Source organism: Mandrillus leucophaeus, unplaced genomic scaffold, assembly GCF_000951045.1.
Source record: "Mandrillus leucophaeus isolate KB7577 unplaced genomic scaffold, Mleu.le_1.0 Scaffold32, whole genome shotgun sequence".
Taxonomy (NCBI): Eukaryota; Metazoa; Chordata; class Mammalia; order Primates; family Cercopithecidae; genus Mandrillus; species Mandrillus leucophaeus.
In genome coordinates this window covers 2,072,987-2,093,310 of record NW_012103365.1, presented here as the reverse complement: position 1 = coordinate 2,093,310, position 20,324 = coordinate 2,072,987, and the positions used below count along the sequence as shown (strand labels likewise).

The 20,324-nt window shown below is 42.9% G+C and overlaps 2 protein-coding genes across 4 annotated transcripts in view; one reads left to right on the top strand and one right to left on the bottom strand.

Moving 5' to 3' along the window:
• Positions 1 to 3,564, bottom strand: part of DCTN5 (dynactin 5 (p25)) — a 26,986-nt gene extending 23,422 nt beyond the window's left edge. For both annotated transcript variants that reach the window (XM_011987934.1, XM_011987933.1), the window contains exons 1-2: positions 2,984 to 3,564; positions 1,548 to 1,616 (exon numbers count right to left, since the gene is read on the bottom strand). In XM_011987934.1, coding sequence (XP_011843324.1) covers positions 1,548 to 1,616; positions 2,984 to 3,031 — 117 coding nt within the window. In that variant the 5' untranslated portion in view covers positions 3,032 to 3,564. The remainder of the gene's footprint in view (positions 1 to 1,547; positions 1,617 to 2,983) is intronic.
• Positions 3,217 to 20,324, top strand: part of PALB2 (partner and localizer of BRCA2) — a 42,786-nt gene continuing 25,678 nt past the window's right edge. Inside the window, exons 1-9 of one of the 2 annotated variants that reach the window (XM_011987935.1) lie at positions 3,273 to 3,464; positions 6,010 to 6,143; positions 6,474 to 6,533; positions 6,655 to 6,757; positions 8,237 to 9,706; positions 13,633 to 14,459; positions 14,824 to 14,895; positions 17,378 to 17,539; positions 19,693 to 19,778. In XM_011987935.1, coding sequence (XP_011843325.1) covers positions 6,072 to 6,143; positions 6,474 to 6,533; positions 6,655 to 6,757; positions 8,237 to 9,706; positions 13,633 to 14,459; positions 14,824 to 14,895; positions 17,378 to 17,539; positions 19,693 to 19,778 — 2,852 coding nt within the window. In that variant the 5' untranslated portion in view covers positions 3,273 to 3,464; positions 6,010 to 6,071. Of the gene's footprint in view, positions 3,465 to 6,009; positions 6,144 to 6,473; positions 6,534 to 6,654; positions 6,758 to 8,236; positions 9,707 to 13,632; positions 14,460 to 14,823; positions 14,896 to 17,377; positions 17,540 to 19,692; positions 19,779 to 20,324 lie in introns of both variants that reach the window. The other variant, XM_011987936.1, reaches the window with a different exon arrangement.

The window sequence follows — 20,324 nt, the reverse complement described above, 5'->3', positions numbered from 1 at the left end:
TAATCCCAGCACTTTGGGAGGCCAAGATGGGCAGATCACAAGGTCAGGAGATTGAGACCATCCTGGCTAACACAGTGAAACCCCATCTCTACTAAAAATACAAAAAAATAGCTGGGCATGGTGGCAGGTGCCTGTAGTCCTAGCTACTCAGGAGGCTAAGGCAGGAGAATGACGTGAACCTGGGAGGCGGAGCTTGTAGTGAGCCGAGATCACACCACTGCACTCCAGCCTGGGCGACAGAGCGAGACTCTGTCTCAAAAAACAAAAATACAAAAATTCGGTGGGTGTGATGGCAGGAGCCTGTAATCCCAGCTACTCAGGAGGCTAAGGCAGGAGAATCACTTGCCGCCAGGAGGTGGAGGTTGCAGTGAGCCAAGATCCCGCCACTGTACTCTGACCTGGGTGACAGAGCAAGACTCTGCCTCAAAAAAAAAGAACCAAACAAACAAACAAAAAGAAACAGTATGTCTGAGCAGCAATAACCAAATTATATTTCTTTTCCACTTAATTCCTTGGTATGACAGGCTTAATGGAGACTAATTGTCTTCTGAAAGTATTTGTGATTTCTTGGTTATAATGAGACTATTTTCCTTCTGGAAGTTAGAGATGTAATATTTACAGAAAAAGTAATTTCAAAATTGAGTGTTCCAGATGGCAGGAAAACAACTATGAACTTCACTGTTTGTCAAGCTCAAATATACCTTGTGATATTTTCTCTTCCAAGTTTATACTCGTCTCTTTGCTATTGTAATTTATTTGGATTACAAGATTCTCAGTCTTTCAGATTCCACTTTGCATATTTGTCTCATACTTTAATATCTTTTCCAATTGTCACATTCATTTTAAGAGTTTCAGTTAATAGTGAATTATTAATTTTTACTAAAGAGATAATTTTATAAGTATTACTTTAGTTTCTACCTTCAAATACTTCATTACCTATTACACTTTGTGCCTAGTAGTTTAATGCACACTATAATATCATAAAATAATGTTGGTTCTAGGTACCACTGTATTTTGTTCCTGGCATAAAAGAAAAAAGGTTTTCTGTTGCCTCTTATTGAACCTTTTTGCATTCAAGAGATCCAACTTAGGCCGGGCGCAGTGGCTCACGCCTATAATCCCAGCACTTTGGGAGGCGGAGATGGGTGGATCACTTGAGGGCAGGAGTTCGAGACCAGCCTGGACAACATGGTGAAACCCTGTCTCTACTAAAAATACAAAATATTAGCCAGGCTTGGTGGCAGGCGCCTGTAATCCCAGCTACTCGGGAGGCTGAGGCAGGAGAACTGGTTGAACCTGAGAGGCGGAGGTTGCAGTGACCTGAGATGGGGCCACTGCACTCCAGCCTGGGTGACAGGGTGAGACTGTCTCAAAAAAAAAAAGGAGATCCAACATCCAACTTAGAGAATAAAAAATTTAAAAACAAGAGAATTAAAAATGTACAACAATAAATGGGTGATATGGCAACATTTTATCTGCCCTGCTGTGGTGATAATTAGCAGAAAGCAAGCTAAGGTTTGCAGCCTGGAGCTGGCTTTGTCCCTTACCTTGCCGTTGAGAACGATGTTCTGGCTTCCACACAACACTGACTGGCGACTGACTTTGTTCCCAGATGCCTAAATGAAAACAACAGAAAACCGGGGACAGCAAACTTAATAGGTTTCTGGACTACAGGTTTCCGTCAAGAAAGCTCACATTTGAGAGAAAAAAACATAAAGTGGGGTGCTGTCCACAATGGAGTGAGTCCAGGATGTCAAAAAAGCAATGATGGATTAGGAAACTATGGCTGAGTGTGGTGGCTCACGCCTGTAATCTCAGCACTTTGAGAGGCTGAGGCAGACGGATCCCTTGAGGCCAGGAGTTCAAGACCAGCCTGGGCAACATAGTGAGACCCCCCCCTTCTCTAAAAAAAATTTTTTTAAAATTAGCCAGGCATGGTGGCGCGTGTCTGTAGTCCCAGCTCCTCAGAAGGCTGAGGATGGAGGATCGCTTGAGCATGGAAGGCCAAGGCTGCAATGAGCTGTGATTGCACCACTGCACTCCAGCCTGGGCAATAGAGTGAGACCCTGTCTCAAAAAATAAAAAAAGTAAAAGGAAACTAGGGACTCAAGGAATAAACTCAGAATTTGAATGTCTATAGCTTAGTGGCATCAGACAGACGTGGATTCAAATCCATTCACTTCCGCACTTGGGCTTTATGGCCTTAAAACGAGGATAATGACTTTATGAATATCAGAGTTGTCAGAATGCAAAGAAAACCAAAATAACAATAGTAACGTTAACTGACCACTTGCCCTGTTTCCAAGATTTTACAAACATACCGTATACTGATAATAAAGAACCAAATCGGCAGGGTGCGGTGCCTCACGCCTGTAATCCCAGCACTTTGCGAGGCCGAGGCGGGTCGATTACCTGAGGTCGAGTTAGGGACCAGCCTGGACAACATGGTGACCCCGTCTCTACCAAAAAATACAAAAATTAGCCGGGCGTGGTGGCGGGCGCCTGTAATCCCAGCTATTTGGGAGGCTGAGGCAGGAAAATCGCTTGAACCGGGGAGGCGGAGGTTGCAGTGAGCCGAGATCGCGCCACTGCACTCCAGCCTGGGCGACAGAGAGTCTCCGCCCCCCTCCCCCCCCCAAAAAAGAACCGAATCGTTTTCGGCGCAAGTTACCACATTACAAAAGGCAACGTAAAAGGGCCCGAAGTTCAAGCTGTAATTCATATGAACAGGATGGGACTTGTCTTATTCTCCTGAAGGCACTTTATCCCTATGAGAAAATCAGGAATAAATACAAAAGGCCTAAACTGGCCATGCGCGGAGTAAACAGCAAAGCCAGACTGTACACGGGGCGTCGCTAGATAATCCGGGACTAACGGCCAAAGGGACAGGGGTGGGTGGGGTAGGGGCAGATTGGGAACTCCGACCAGGCCTCAAAGGGACGCAGGCTTGAAAAGAGGAGGACAGATATCTGGACCCGCGCACCGTCTCGATGTACTCGGACTTGTTGTAGAGCAGCTCGCCCAACTCCATGGCCGCCGCCTCCTTCCCTCAGTCCCAGATCTCGTCAGAGTCAGTCGGACAGTCTTTCTGAGATTCCGGCTACTTCCGGCCGCTCCTCCACTTCCGCTCTAGGTGGCCCACTTGGACTCATCGACAGCTCGGCTCTCCTTTAGGCGGCCTCGCTCCACTGCTCGGCCGTCTCCGGCTGCGCGTGCGCAGGTCGAACATTGGATTTAATTGGCCGGAGATTAGGGCGCGCCTGGCCCGCGTGGGTCAGCTGATCGCGCGCTGAGGGTGCGATCCCGGGCTCCCCATTCTTTCTCGGGGCGCCTCCCCGGCCCAGGGTCAACTGGGTCCCGGTGTCGGCAGGCCTGGGGTCGGCGACGGCTGCTTTTTTCGTTCTGTCGCCTGCCCGATGGAAGAGCCTCCCGGGAAGCCCCTCAGCTGTGAGGAGAAGGAAAAGGTGCCACGGGGTGCGGGAAGGGCGGATGCAGGACTCTGACCTCGCTTTCCCAGGGTTTTAGGTCTAGCTTTGTGTCCTCGGCAGTCCGAGGGCAGCAGTATCGTCTGACGCCCCTCCCCCTCCGCTTAGGGCTGAGGGGGCACAAAAAATGAAAATGTGGAAATAGCGTGGTGCTCACGTGGTGGCGTTTAAAGAACAAATTTCATTACAGTAACAGTGCATTAATACAATGTGTAACACTTTATAGATAAAGCTGTATCGACACCGTTGCTCCTCCCCCGTCCCACACCCTCAATCTTCACTTCTTCCGCCGGACCTCCTCAAGTAAATCTTTTAAGTCTGGTACTTTCGGGTCCTTTCGTGTGTTAGCGTGTGTGGTGGAGGAGGGGCGTATCCCTAACCACCAAAAAGGAGTCCTATGTGTAATTTTTTTGAGAAGGGAGTGTTCGTAAATGGTATGATCTGAATGGTTCTGTAGGTTCCGTTTTTCATACCCCTGTTTAGCATTCCTGTCAGGACATGTTTATTTACCTTTCTTTTTTAAGTTCTAGACAGCATGTTGTAGTTTGGAAGTTTCTTTTCTTTTTTCTTCCTTTTCTATTTTTCTTTTTCGAGACAGAGTCTCACTCTGCCACCCATGCTGGGGTGCAGTGGTGCGATCTCGGCTCACTGCAACCTCCGCCTCCCGGGATCAAGCGACTCTCTTGCCTCAGCCTCCCGAGTAGCTGGGATTGCAGGAACCTGCCACTGCGCCTGGCCTTGGAAGTGCCCTTGCTTCTTTAGACTGTACTTTACTGATAAGACTTTTAGTATGTTTCCAGTTTGTGCTGATGTTATTCTTATTCTGGCTTACCTTCTGGTGGAGGTGAGAAAGATCATTTATAAGTAAACAAGATTATCCCCAGACATTTATAAGATTGGTGGGTAGGCCAGTCTCCGTGGCTCACGCCTATAATCCCAGCACTTTGGGAGGCTGGGATGGGCAGATCGTTTGAGCTCAGAGTTTGAGACCAGCTAGGCAACGTAGTGAAACCCCGTCTCTACTAAAAATATAAAAATTAGCCGGGTGTGGTGACGCCAGCCTGTAGTCCCAGAGGCTCAGGCCTCAGAGGCTGATGCACGAGAATCGCTTGAACCAGGGAACGCTTAGGTTGCAGGGAGCCGCCGAGATCGCACCGCTGCACTCCAGGCTGGACGACCAAGTGAGACTCTGTCTCAAAAAAAAAGAAAGAAAGAAAATTCCAAGTAGCATGTTTTGCACATATACTTTGTTTTTTTGTTTGTTTGTTTTAGTTTTTTGAGACAGAGTCTTGCTCTGTCGCCCAGGCTGGAGTGCAGTGGTGCGATCTTGGCTCACTGCAACCTCCGCCTGTCAGGTTCAAGCGATTCTCCTGCCTCAGTCTCCTGTGTAGCTGGGATTACAGACGCCCAACACCGCGCCAAGCTGATTTTTGTATTTTTAGTAGAGATGGGGTTTCTCCATGTTGGCCAGGCTGGTTTCGAACTCTTGACCTCAGGTGATCTGCCCGCCTTGGCCTCCCAAAGTGCTGGCATGACAGGCGTGATCCCCCCCCCCTGGCCTTTTTTTTTTTTTTTTAGACAGAGTCTTGTTCTGTTGCCCAGGCTGGAGTGCAGTGGCACAATCTAGGCCCACCGCAACCTTCGCCTCCAGGTTCAAGCAATTCTCCTGCTTCAGCCTCTTACCGGTACCCACCACCACACCTGGCTTATTTTTGTATTTTTAGTAGAGGCAGGGTTTCACCATGTTGGCCATGCTGGTCTCGAACTCCTGACCTCAAATGATCCACCCATCTCGACCTCCCAAAGTGTTGGGATTACAGGTGTGAGCCACCGCTTCCAGCTGAGTAGGTCTTTTTTTTTTTTTTTTTTTTTGGTCTTTTGTTTTTTTTAAAGGTATGTATAGAGGATGGAAATCTTGATGTTTTATTGGTTGAAATATGAGTATAACTAAAAAGTTCCTAAAAAGCAGAAAAACCAGGGCTGGCTTTGCTGCTGAGATAATCCTTTGAACCAAAGAAGCCAGAGAGACAAGGGAATCTAGACTTTCAGAGAACAGTAATTTGATTCAGCCCAATTCACTTATTCATTTAATAAATATTTGTTAAATGCCTACTGTCTGCCTGGCTGGAGATTCAGCAGTGATAGCTCCAACCTCACTGGCCTGCGTGTTCCTCAAACATATGTAGCCTATTCCACTGCAGAGCTTTTATATTTGTGGTTCCCTCTGCCTGGGGTACCATTCCCTCTGATCTTCCCAAAACTAGCTCCTTCCTCATTTGGTCTTAGGCTCAAATGATAGTCCTCAAAAATGCCTCCCTGACCACTGCAACTAAAGTAGTCCCTATCAGTAGGCCAGTAACTCTCTTATATCACTCTGTTTATCTGTCTAGTTATTTATTACCTTGTAAAATCATCTTCCCTGTTTTCTTATTTATTATGTGTATCCCTCACTGTATGTAAATTGCATCTAGAATAGCATCTGGAGCACTAATTGACACACAGTGGGTATCACTTATTATTCCAGGTACTAGAGATACCTGGACCATTAACTGATAAATAGAAGATTCATTTGTTGAGTGACTGAGGATGACAGTCCCTGCTACCTTCAAGGAACTGGATGATGGGGAGAAACAGAGAACACAGTGTGAGAATACTGTGGTAAGGAAAGTAGAGAGGACTGATAGAGTGTCTAACCTAGATTTGGAGAAGGACCTAGAAGTCTATCCCAGGGAAATGAAAATCTAAGCTAAGGCTTGAGGAGTCAGTAGGAATTGGCAAAGGAAGGAAATGTTCCAGATGATAGGAACAGGTTATACAAAGATCCTGAAATGGTCAAGAGCTTGGTGCTTTTTGAGAACCACAAGTAGATTGTCATGGACCAGTGCTACTCCCTGCCTCTTGCCAGGGGACCCCACCAAGCACTGCATCCCTTCCCTGTGACTTCACCTTTCTGCTTGCCCAGTATTGTTGGTGTTTTTCTTCTTTCAGTTAAAGGAGAAATTAGCATTCTTGAAAAGGGAATACAGCAAGACACTAGCCCGCCTTCAGGTAAGTGAATCATGTTCTCAAATTAAGGTGTTACAGTACAAACAATTTAAAAACTGTTCTTGACTCTTTATATAAAGCTTTAAAGAAAACGTATTTCTGGAGCTGTTTTTGTTTCCTCTAGCGTGCCCAAAGAGCTGAAAAGATTAAGCATTCTATTAAGAAAACAGTAGAAGAACAAGATTATTTGTCCCAGCAGGAGCTCTCACTGCAGCTAAACCACTCAGGTAAATCTAGACCATTCCCTTATGCCTGCTTTATTATTCATTTCCCAGGTATATTTTGGCTATTGTTCTTTTTCCCACAGAGTGAAGATAGTGACTAGCAATAGACACTTTAATTTTAATTTAATTTTATGTTTTTGAGACAGAGTCTCACTCTGTCACCCAGGCTGGAATGTAGTGGCATAATCTTGGCCCACTACAACCTCCACCTCCCAGGCTCAAGCAATTCTTGTGCCTCAGCCTCCTGAGTAGCTGAGACTACAGGCACATGCACTACCATGCCTGGCCAGTTTTTATATTTTCAGTAGAGACAGGGTTTCGCCATGTTGGCCAGGCTGGTCTCGAACTCCTGGCCTCAAGTGACCTGTCTACCTAGGCCTCCCAAAGTGCTGGGATACAGGTGTGAGCCACTGTGCCCGGCTGCAATATTATTCTAATTAACATAAAATTCATATGCCATAAAATCTACTCTATAGACTCTACTTTCAGTTAGACTGTTTATTGTTCTTTTTCCCTCTCAATTTTCAGAAATTATTATTTAAATATTAGAAAGGGTTTTTTTTTGTTTTTTTGTTTTTTGTTTTTATTTTGAGATAGAGTCTCACTCTGTCACCCAGGCTGGAGTGCAGTGGCTCAATCGCGGCTCACTGCAGCCTCTGCCTCCCGGGTTCAAGCAATTCTCCTGACTCAGCCTTCCGAGTACCTGGGACTACAGGCACGTGCCACCACACCTGGCTAATTTTTGTATTTTTAGTAGAGACGGGGTTTCACCATGTTGGCCAGGATTGTCGTGATCTCCTGACCTCATGATCTGCCTGCCTCAGCCTTCCAAAGTGCTGGGATTTACATGAGCTACCGTGCCCAGCAAAAGTTTTGTTTTTTTACTTTAAGTATATATGAACAGAGAAAAATTCTAGGTAAAAATATTCTAAAAACAATGGTCAATAAATTCAAGTAATTTATAATAATAAAATTAAGGGTGATTGAAATGGGAGTGTTATTAAAATTACTTGGGCCAAGGGGGAAAATAAAGAAAGAAAGACATGGGCTAAAAAATTAGTTGAGATTTAAAAGTTAAGAGAAGAGATTGTGTGATAAAGAATACTCTGTTTAAAAAACATTTTTAGCACAATGCTATTTGTTTACATGTACTTAAAATTTCATAGATTGTTAGAATTTTAAAAATTAGAACTTTTAAAAATATGTACAGTATGGAGTATGTAGAGTTCCTTTGCATATTCCATCAGATAGTAGAAGTAGTCAGCACCCTGAACACCTTGAACCTAAAGGTAACCGTGACCTTACTACTCACAGCCTAAAAAATAGATTTATTTCACCTGTAAATTCATCTGCCTGAATGAAATGTCATTGATTCTTTCTTAAATAAATGTTTAGTAGTATTTATATATAATAGGATAAAAATGAGTATTTTTTGTTTTATTTATAAGAAAAATATGTTATATACATTTTTTTTCTCCTCAGAACCTAAAAGTAAAATATGTGTTTATGACAAGTTACACATCAAAACCCATCTTGATGAAGAAACTGGAGAAAGGACATCTGTCACACTTGATGTTGGGCCGGAGTCCTTTAACCCTGGAGATGGCCCAGGAGGATTACCTATACACGGAACAGATGACACCCAAGAACATTTTCCCCACAGGGTCAGTGACCCTGATGGTGAGCAAAAGCAGCAGCTGCCAGGGAGAAGAAAGAAGCAGCAGAAGAGAACATTTATTTCACAAGAGAGAGACTGTGTCTTTGGCACTGATTCACTCAGACTGTCTGGGAAAAGACTAAAGGAACAGGAAGAAACCAGTAGCAAAAATCCTACTAGATCACCAGTAACTGAAAAAAGAACTCACCTTTTAAGTCTGAAGTCTGAACTTCCAGATTCTCCAGAACCAGTTACAGAAACTAATGAAGACAGTATATTCATTCCACCAACTGCCCAACCAGAAAAAGGTGCAGATACACTCCTAAGAAGACCTGATTTCACCAGGGCGACTACAGTTCCTTTACAGACTCCAACAGATAGCAGTAGTAGTCAGCACCTTGAACACATTCCTCCCAAAGGCAGCAGTGAACTTACTACTCACGGCCTAAAAAACATTAGATTTACTTCACCTGTAAGTTTGGAGGCGCAAGGCAAAAAAGTGACTGTCCCTACAGATAACCTCGTTGTAAACAAAGCTGTAAGTAAAAGTGGCCAACTGCCCACAAGTTCTAATTTAGAGGCAGATATTTCATGTTCTCTAAATGAACTCACTCACAATAACTTGCCAGCAAATGAAAATCAAAACTTAGAACAAAATCAAACAGAGAAATCTTTAAAATCTCCCACTGATGCTCTTGATGGCAGAAATGAAAATCTTCAGGAAAACGAGATTCTAAGTCAACCTAAGAGTCTTAGCCTGGAAGCAACCTGTCTTCTTTCTGCAGAAAAACATTCTTGCACAATGCTTGAAGGCCTTCTGTTTCCTGCAGAATACTATGTTAGAACAACACGAAGCATGTCCAATTGCCAGAGAAAAGTAGCCCTGGAGGCTGTCATTCAGAGTCATTTGGATGTCAAGAAAAAAGGGTTTAAAAATAAAAATAAGGATGCAAGTAAAAATTTAAACCTTTCCAATGAGGAACCTGACCAAAGTGAAATTAGGATGTCTGACACATGCACAGGACAACCAAGTTCAAGAACTTCTCAGAAACTTCTCTCATTAACTAAAGTCAGCTCTCCCACTGGGCCCACTGAAGATAATGACTTGTCTAGGAAGGCAGTTGCCCAGGCACCTAGTAGAAGATACAGAGGAAAAAGAAAATCAGCCTGCACCCCAGCATCAGATCATTGTGAACCACTTTTGCCAGCTTGCAACCCATCAGTTATTAACAGGTCCAAGGAGGAAGTCACCTCACATAAATATCAGAACAAAAAAGCAGTTATTCGAGTGAAAGGTAATCAAGATGTGTTTGATGATGATGATGACAGCTAACAATTACTACGTGCCTGGCACTTCCTTTTGTTTTTTTCTTTTCTAAAGAGGGACAGGGTCGAATGTGTTGTCCAGGCTGGAGTGCCATGGTGTGATCATGGCTCACTGCAGCCTCTATCTCCTGGGCTCAAATGTTCCTCCTGCCTCAGCCTCCCAACTAGCTGGGACTACTGGCATGTACCACCATGCCTGGCTAATGTTTTTAAATGTTTTGTAGAGGCGAGGTCTTGCCCTGTTGCCCAAGCTGATCTTGAACTCCTGACCTCAAACAATCCTCCCACCACGGCCTCCTAAAGTGCTGGGATTACAGTCATAATCCCACTGTATCCAGCCTGTCTGGCACCGTATCCAGCCACTGTATCCAGCCTGCCTGGCACTTTCTAAATGTTGTACAGATACTAACTCATTGAATCATCATAGCAGTCCTACATGAGGTAGAAATCTATTTTCATTCTCACTTTACAGGTGAGGAAACTAAAGCACAGGGAGTTTAAAATGACTTAATTTAATTAAAATCACAGAGCCAGGATTCAAACCTGGCGGTGTGGTGCCAGAGTTCACTGATAGAGCTGAAACAGTTCAACATTGAAAAGGAAAATGTATTGGTTGTTTATGTAATATTACATATTCAGGTACAATACAATTCTTATCTGTGGGTAGAAGCTTCACAGCTAATACAGAAAGTATTTCTGAAGTAAAATGGAATGTGTACTAGACTTAGACTATGTTGGGCTTGGTGGTTTACCCCTGTAATCCCAGCACTTCAGGAGGCCAAGGTGGGAGCATTGCTTGAGCCCAGGAGTTTGAGACCAGCTTGGGCAACATGACAAAACCCCATCTCTCCAAAAATATATAGAAAAATTAGCCAGGTGTGGTGGTATATGCCTGTGGTTTCAGCTACTTCAGAGGCTAAGGTGGGAGGATCACTTGAGCCCGGGATGTTGAGGCTGCAGTGAGCCATGATTGCACCACTGCACTCCAGACTGGGTGACAGAGCAAGACCCTCTTTCAAAAAGAGAAAAAAGAGAGAGAAAGAGTCCACTGACTATCTCTTTTAGAAGTCATCATGTAATGAAAAGTCCTAAGCAACTTTTTTGGATAAAATATCTAATGCAGTGTCTCTAAGGCCTCCATGGGACACAGGATTTTGGAGGATGGGAAGCAAGGATACGTTGTAATTTAAACTCTTAATTATTTACTGAGAATTTATTCATATCAACTGAGCACAAAAACGGGGTAATTCATTGTGGCTCTAAATTAGGGATCAGCATACTTTCTAGAAAGGGCCAGATAGCACATATTTTAGTCTTTGTGCTCTGTCTCAACTACTCAGCTATGTGCCAAAGCAGCCAAAGTCAACTTGTAACTGTGACTGTGTTCCAACACACCTTTATGTGCATTTTACAGCCAAGTTCCTTAAAAAAAAAAAAAAAAAAAAAAACTTTATGTGCAAAAATAGGTAGCAAACTGCTCTGTACCATTGGACATGGAGTTGGTCTATGAGCTATGACTAATCCAAAAATTGTGATTTTTCATCTTTTAAGTGAACAAGAATGCAGTCATCAAAAAGTAGGCAATCCAGTAATCTAGAAACATTGTTTTTTACACCGTAGTTTTTTTTATTGTTGTTGAGACAGAGTTTCACCCTTGTTGCCCCGGATGGAGTGCAATGGTGCTATCTCAGCTCACTGCAACCTCTGCCTCCCAGGTTCAAGCGATTCTCCCACCTCAGCCTCATGAGTAGCTGAGATTATAGGCACCCACCACCACACCAAGCTAATTTTTATATTTTTGGTAGAGACGGGTTTTCGCCATATTGGCCAGGCTGGTCTTGATCTCCTGACCTCAGGTGATCTGCCCACCTCGGCCTCCCAAAGTGCTGGGATTACAGGCGTGAGCCACTAGGCCCAGCCAGTAGTTCGAAATAGTCTGCTATCATTTTAGTAACCTGCAGCTACATTTAAAAACTTTTTCTCAAGGTGACATTCACATGACAAAATTAACCATTTTAAATTAAGTGAACAAGTCAGTACATTTACAATGTTGTCCAACCACCACCTCTATCTCATTCTAAAACATTTTTATCACCTCTAAACCCCATACCCATTAAGCAGCTGCTACCCATTTCCTCTCCCCTCACCGCCTACTCCTTCCATGGACAACCACCAATCTGCATTCTATCTCTGTGGATTTCCCTGTTCTGGATATTTCATATATATAGAATCATACAATATGTGACCTTTTGTGTCTGGCTGCTTAGCATAATGGGCTTGTTTGTTTTTGAGATAGAGTCTCACTCTTACCGAGGCTGGAGTGCAGTGGCACAATCTCGGCTCACTGCAACCTCCGCCTCCCAGGTTCAAGTGATTCTCTTTCCTCAGCCTCCTGAGTAGCTGGGATTACAGGCTCCTGCCACCACACCTGGCTCATTTTTGTATTTTTACTAGAGATGGGGTTTCACCATGTTGCCCAGGTTGGCCTCGAACTCCTGACCTCAAGTGATCCACCTGCCTTCGGCCTCCCAAAGTGCTGGGATTATAGGTGTGAGTCACTGAGCCTGGCCACTTAGCATAATGTTTTTAAGGTACGTTTCTGTTGTAACATGCATCAGTACTTTGTTCCTTTTTATGGCTGACTAGTATTCCATTGTATGTATATACCACAGTTTGTTTATGCATTTATCACTGAGGATATGGCAACATTTTGAATGGTGTGGGATACCATTTGCAATAACAGCAGTAAATTGCTACTCAGGAGGCTGATGTGGGAGGATTGCTTGAGCCTGGGAGGCAGAGGTTGCAGTGAGCCAAGATCTCGCCACTGCACTCCAGCCTGGGCAACAGAGTGAGACCTCGTCTTGAAACAAGCAAACAAAAAGCAGTAAATTAACTCTTTGCTTCAAAAGGAGACTAAGTTTTCCATAGTGACAAGAGCCAGCATTTTGTAGACCATACTTTGGCAGCCTGTTGAAATCACAGTTTTAGAGGTAGGAAAAAATGTAGATATTTTTAGTTCACTTCTCTTATGAGAGACAATGAGAAAAGGGAAAATGAAATAAATCGATTTGCCTAAGGTGAAGCTGCAAATCAGTGGTTGAGCTGAGCCTTGTCCTCAGTCCCTTCTCCCAGTTAACATTTTTGGCCATACTCTGTTTTGTTTTGTTTGGATTTATTTATTTATTTATTCATTCATTCTTTGAGACAGAATCTCGCTCTGTTGCCCAGGCTGGAGTGCAGTGGTACTGGTGCAATTTCAGCCCACTGCAGCCTCCACCTCCTGGGTTCAAATGATTCTCCTACCTCAGCTTCCCGAGTAGCTGAGATCACAGGCGTGCACCACCAAGCCCAGCTAATTTTTTTTTTTTTTTTTTTTTTTTTTGTATTTTTAGTAGAGACGGGGTTTCACCGTGTTGGTCAGGCTGGTCTTGAACTCCTGACCTCAAGTGATCTGCCTGCCTCGGCCTCTGAAGGGGCTAAGACTATGAGTGTGAGGCACCGTACCTGGCCCTACTTTTTTAAATTTTTATTTATTTATTTATTGTTTTTAAAGACAGTCTCATTGTGTTGCTCAGGCTGGTCTCAAACTCCTGGGCTCAAGCGAGGAGTGTATTTGAGTTTAGAAACTCACTCTTTGTTGGGTATTACGTATATTTTCTAGTATATTTGAGTTTAGAAACCCACTTTTTGTTAGGTATTACGTTTAAGAATGGTTTAACATGTTTCTTTGATAGGACTTCATTGTAAACATTAAGTTCATTCTGGGGAAATTAGGTTCATTAAAATGTTTCTTTTAAATATGGGAGATCCTATTCTCTTTGTCATCAGTGAAACAGTTTGTCTGTTTTGTTGGGTTTTGTTACTATTTTTGTGACTTATTTTTCTTCTTTAGGGAAGAAAAGTCATCAAAAAGAGGATTCCCTTTCTTGGAGTAATAGTGCTTATTTATCCTTGGATGATGATGCTTTCACGGCTTCATTTCATAAGGATGGAATGCTGAGCTTAAAGCAACTACTGTCTTTTCTCAGCATCACAGACTTTCAGTTACCTGATGAAGACTTTGGACCTCTTAAGCTTGAAAAACTGAAGTCTTGCTCAGAAAAACCAGTGGAGCCCTTTGAATCAAACATGTTTGGAGAGAGACATCTTAAAGAGGGAAATTGTATTTTTCCAGAGGAACTGAGTCCTAAACGCATGGATACAGAAATGGAGGACTTAGAAGAGGACCTTATTGTTCTACCAGGAAAATCACATCCCAAAAGGCCAAACCCACAAAGCCAGCATACAAAGACAGGCCTTTCTTCATCCATATTACTTTATACTCCTTTAAATACAGTTGCGCTTGATGATAATGACAGGCCTGCTGCAGACATGTGTTCACCTCTTTTCCCCATCTTAGGTACTACTCCAGCCTTTGGCCCTCATGGCTCCTATGAAAAAGCTTCCACAGAGGTCGCTGGACAAACTTGCCGCACACCCCAACTTGCTCATTTGAAAGACTCAGTCTGTCTTGCCAGTGATAGTAAACAATTCAACAGTTCAAGCAGTCCAGCAAAACCACATACCACCCTGCAGGTGTCAGGCAGGCAAGGACAACCTACCTGTGACTGTGACTCTGCCCTGCCAGGAACACCTCCACCCATTGAGTCATTCACTTTTAAAGAAAATCAGCTCTGTGGAAACACATGCCAGGGGTTGCATAAACATTCCGTCGAACAGGTACAATCCATTTCCTTTGTGAAATTTTCTCTGAAGGAATGAAATGCCTTAGTGAATGTAAACAGCATGACTTGCTTATGCGCTGGGCCTTCCACGTTTAAGAACGGTTTGACATGTTTCTTTGATATAACTTCATTGTAAACATTAAGTTCATTCTGGGGAAATTAAGGTTCATTAAAATGTTTCTTTTAAATTTGGGAGGTCCTATTCTCTTTGTCATCAGTGAAACAGTTTGCATTTGGAGCTTTGCTGCTGTTATAAGGGGAAATAAAGACAATATGAAGTAGACATTTTGATGAATGGGTAATGCAAGCAGACATTATACATGAAGTGTAGACTAATGATGTGACTTTTGTTTTCACAGACTGAAACAGCAGAGCTTCCTGCTTCTGATAGCGTAAACCCAGGCAACCTACAATTGGTTTCAAAGTTAAAGGTCAGAAGAATATTCTCTTCCAGTGTCTTGTGTCTTACATATGAAAACTTTAATGAATTGAAAAGCATTCGGTCATATAGCTTCTTGTTCTTTAATACTGTTAAAGATATTGGTAAACAGATTCAGAAAAACAGATTTGGATTGTTTTTCCCAATATTTACCTCTGTTTATGTTTTGAGCTCTCCTTTTGAAGTTTCTATGCCAACTTGTTGACAAGAATAACTTAGGCTAAGTAGCTGAACTTCATATCTAAATCTAAGTTAGGGAACTGGGCACAGTAGCCCACCTCTGTAATCTCAGCACTTTGGGAGGCTGAGACGGGTGGATCACTTGAGGTCAGATGTTTCAGGCCAGCCTGGCCAACATGATGAAACCCCATCTCTACTAAAAATACAAAATTAGCCGGGCATGGTGGTGGGCGCCTATAATCCCAGCTACTACGGAGGCTGAGGAAAGAGAATACTTGAACCAGGAGGCAGATGTTGCAGTGAGCCAAGATCTCACCACTGCACTCCAGCCTGGGTGAGTGAGACTCCATCTCAAAAATAAACTAAAATAAATATAACTCAGGCATTTTGACGGAGAGTGAAATGAGAGTTATTCATGCCTCTCCTACTCAAATGGTGTAATGTTTCTAGAAGAATCACTTATGGTGATTTATAAGAAAATGGGGAGCCGTTCTAGTGGTTAATCTTTTCTATGCAGTGTGGTAACTGAAAATGTTGCATTACTAAATGTCCTAGGGGCAGGGGTGGAGATGGTGCAGATGCTCTCCCAGAGAACCACTGGTGTGAAGGAAAGCACTTCAAATCCACATAAAGTTTTTCCCAGATCACTGGCTTTGTCACCTTGGACAAATTGTGTAACCTCTGAGCCCCAGATTACTGTTCTATAAAGGATATATGGTAATAACCTATGCTCTGTTTTGGAATTTATTCTTGAATCAATTTTAATAACTTATTTTATTTTTAGTTTATTTTTTGAGACAGTCTGTTGCCCAGGCTGGAGTGCAGTGGGGCAATTTCCAGTCTCCACTCACTGCAACCTCAGCCTCACAGGTTCAAGTGATTCTCGTGCCTTAGCCTCTATAGTAGCTGGGATTACAAGCGTGCGCCAACATGTCCTGCTGGTTTTTGTATTTTTAGTACAGATGGGGTTTTGCCACATTGGCCAGGCTGGTCTTGAACTCCTAACCTCAGGGGATCCGCCTGCCTTGGCCTCCAAAAGTGTTGGGATCACAGGCGTGAGCCACCATGCCCAGTGTCCTAATAACTTAGTCTCTTAAAAAATCAACCATTTCATTCATATTTTCAAATTTGTAGGTAAAAAGTTACTTCTTATAGATTATTAAAATCTGTGTATATGCAGTTAAGCCTCTCTTCCCCATTCTCCCATTTCTAAAATTATTGTTTTTCTACATTAGACTCAAGATGTGGCCATTACGTGGGTCTTCCAAACAAACTAGTTTGTGGTTGTATTAGTTATTAATTGGGTTGTGTTTTTTTGTTGTTGTTGTTTGTTTTCTAGTTCATTCTGTTTTTATAATAAATAAGATAATTGTAAATAATTCCTTTCTACTGTTTTTTTACTGTTCTTATTTTGTTCTTGTACTGACTTCCTGAGCTGCATGCTTACTTGATTTTAATCTTTCTTGTTTTCTTATAAATGCCTTTGTGATTATGATTTTTACTGGACATTTCCAAATTTTCTTGGAAATGCTGCTTTGGCCATGCTCTGTGGTTTGGATACATAGTGTTCCCATGGTCATAATAGTAGATAGTATAATGTATGTTGTTTCAATGTTATTCCCTCCGAGGAGTAACATTGAAACCTGTCTTTTCAACCCATGAGTGGTTCATCAGGATGTTTAATTTTCAAATGGATAAGTTCTATGGAATATCTTTTTGTGGTTAAATCTGAATTTATTCCATCTGGACTATACATTTTAAAATCTTTCATGGGCTGGGCACGGTAGCTCACATCTGTAACCCTAGCACTTTGGGAGGCTGAGGTGGGTGGATCACTTGAGGTCAGGAGTTCGAAACTAACCTGGCCAACATGGTGAAACCTTGTCTCTACTAAAAATACAAAAATTAGCTGGGTGTGGTGGCAGGCACCTGTAATCCTAGCTACTCGGAAGGCTGAGGCAGGAGAATCGCTTGAATCCAGGAGGCAAAGGTTGCAGTGAGCCGAGATTGCACCACTGAAGTCCAGCCTGGGTGATAAAGTGAGACTCAGTCCCCCCCAGAAAATTAAAATTAATAAATAAAATAAGAAATAAAATCTTTCATGATGTAAGTTTGATAGGCAATTTTTTAGGTACATAAGAACCACAAAGCTCTTTCTTTTCACCTGCATAAAACTTAAATTTTACATACCTACTGTTTCATTGAATTATAATTCATCACTTTGCATACTTATGCTTTGCATAAAACAGCCCTCCAGTACCACTTTAACAGAACTGTTGTTGCCATTGTATCAGAATCCTTCAGGTTCCTGTTCCGTAGATGTGAGTGCCATGTTTTGGGAAAGAGCCGGTTGTAAAGAGCCATGTATCATAACTGCTTGCGAGGATGTAGTTTCTCTTTGGAAAGCTCTGGATGCTTGGCAGTGGGAAAAACTTTATACTTGGCACTTCACAGAGGTAAGTGAGAATCCCGAGCTGAAAAAGATCTTTGTAGCCATTTGCCTGATAATGTAGATAGGCAGCTTACCAAAATTGGGAGCTATGACCATGCAAGGCAGAACAGAGATGAGATTTTTTTCCCCAACATTTTATTATGAAAAGTTTCAAACATCCGGAAAAGTTGTATAGTGAGCACCCATATACCCACCATTCTAGACTCTACCATTAACATCCTGCTTTATTTGCTTTATCACAAATTTTCGTTTGTTTGTTTGAGTCAGGGTCTCACTGTGTCACGCAAGCTGGAGTGCAGTGGCATGATCATGGCTCACTGCAGCCTCAACCTCCCTAGGCTCGGTAATCCTCTCACCTCAGCCTCCCAGGTAGCTGGGACTACAGGCATGCACCACCATGTCTGGCTAATTTTTTATTTATTTATTTATTTTTTCTTATTTTTGTTGAGACAGAGTCTTGCTCTGTCACCCAGGCTGGAGTGCAGTGGCACGATCTCTGCTCACTGTAAATCTCTGCCGCCCAGGTTCAAGGGATTCTTGTGCCTCAGCCTCCTGAGTAGCTGGGATTACAGGCACCCACCACCATGCCTGGCTAATTTTTTTGTATTTTTAGTGGAGATAGGGTTTCATCATGTTGCCCAGGCTGTTGAACTCCTGACCTAAGGCAATTCGCCCGCCTCAGCCTCCCAAAATGCTGGGATTACAGGTGTGAGCCATCGCATCCGGCCTATAGTTTTTATGCAGATGTGGTTTTGCCATGTTGCCTAGGCTGGTCTTGAACTCCTGGGTTTAAGCAGTCGGCCTGCCTCAGCCTCCTAGAGTGCTCGGGATTACAGGTGTGAACCACCATGCCCAGCTGATCCCAGTTTTATCTAGAGATGGGTTTTTTGTTGTTGTTTTTGTTGTTGTTTTTCCGGAGACAGAGTCATACTTTGTCACCCAGGCTGGAGTGCAGTGGGGCAATCTTGGCTCACTGCAATCTCCGTTTCCCAGATTCAAGCAATTCTCCTGCCTCAGCCTCCCGAGTAGCTGGGACTACAGGCGCACGCCACAATGTCCATCTAATTTTTGTATTTTCAGTAGAGACGGGGTTTTACCATGTTGGCCAGGATGGTCTTGAACTCCTGACCTCAAGTGATCCACAGGCCTCGGCTTCCCAAATTGCTGGGATTACAGGTGTGAGGCACCGCACCCAGCCTAGAGATGGGTTTTTACACTAGACCTGTTGGAGGAGCTTAGAATTTTATGTCTATTCTGACTTTGACACTTGCTGATGTTTATACTCCTTGTCCTTCACCAAGGCATTATTTTGCTGCTTTTCTACGTGTATTTCCTTCTAGTCTTTTCCCACTATCATATACATCTTACATGCTTGCAATCTTAGTATGCTTAAAATTTTTAGATCTGTCTTTTCTCACCATACATATAAACATTTTTCTGGCCAGGCGAGGTGGCTCACACCTATAATTCCAGCACTTTGAGAGGCTGAGGTGGGTGGATCACCTGAGGTCAAGAGTTCAAGACCACCCTGACCAACATGGTGAAACCCCGTCTCTACTAAAAATAAAAAAAATTAACCAGGTGTGGTGGTGCATGCCTGTAATCCCAGCTACTTGGGAGGCTGAGGCAGGGGAATTGCTTGAACCCAGGAGGTGGAGGTTGCAATGAACTGAAATCATGCCATTACACTCAAGGCTGGGCAACAAGAGTGAAACTCTGTCTCAAAAAGAAAAAAAAAATTCCTTGTTTCTGAGAGTCTTCATACTTGTATAAACCTCATTCTTGCTCTCCAAATATATACAACATCTAACACTGTGCTTTGCACAGAGGTACCCAATAAATATTTGTTCAGTGAACATAGATATACTTTTAAATGGCTACATAAATATTCTTTTCATTCACATGCCAGAATATACCCCATTATTCCTCTATTGTTAGAATTATACATTGCGTTACATAAGTGCTCAGTAAGCACTATTATGCATATAGTTTATTTAGATTTACGGCTAATAAAAAGAGTGTTTTCTGAGCCTTCAAATGATGAAAATTATTCTTGGACAGTGAGAATACAAAAGAATGTGATAAATTTTGGAAAATCTGGATTAAACGAAAATGAAACAAACCAAGTATAATTTTTGGCTGCTTTGTTTTATTTAGGTTCCAGTATTACAGATAGTTCCAGTGCCTGATGTGTATAATCTTGTGTGTGTAGCTTTGGGAAATTTGGAAATCAGAGAGATCAGGTATGTAATTCCCAACGGGTGATTTGTTTTTCCTTCATCTTTGTTTCTGTCTGCTGGTTTTGAGTGCAGGTAATAACCTAGACTTGAGTCTTGAAAGAATCTGAAAGATCTGAAGAGAGAGAGATTTGTTTAAAAAAAAAAATCAATAGAATGACATCACTGACTGAAGTTTCTATTTAAAATGTGAACCTAGGCTGGGCGTGGTGGCTCACACCTATAATCCCAGCACTTTGGGAGGCCAAGGTGTATGGATCAACTGAGGTCAGGAGTTTGAGACCAGCCTGGCCAATGTGGTAAATCACTTGAACCCAGCAAACAGGTTGCAGTGAGCTAAGATCGTGCCACTGCACTCCGCCTGGATGACAGAGTGAGACATTGTCTCAAAAAAAAAAAAGGCTGGGCACGGTGGCTCACGCCTGTAATCCTAGCACTTTGGGAGGCCGAGGCGGGTGGATCACGAGGTCAGGAGTTCAAGATCAGCCTGACCAACATGGTGAAACCCCATCTCTACTAAAAATACAGAAAAATTAGCCAGGCATGGTGGCT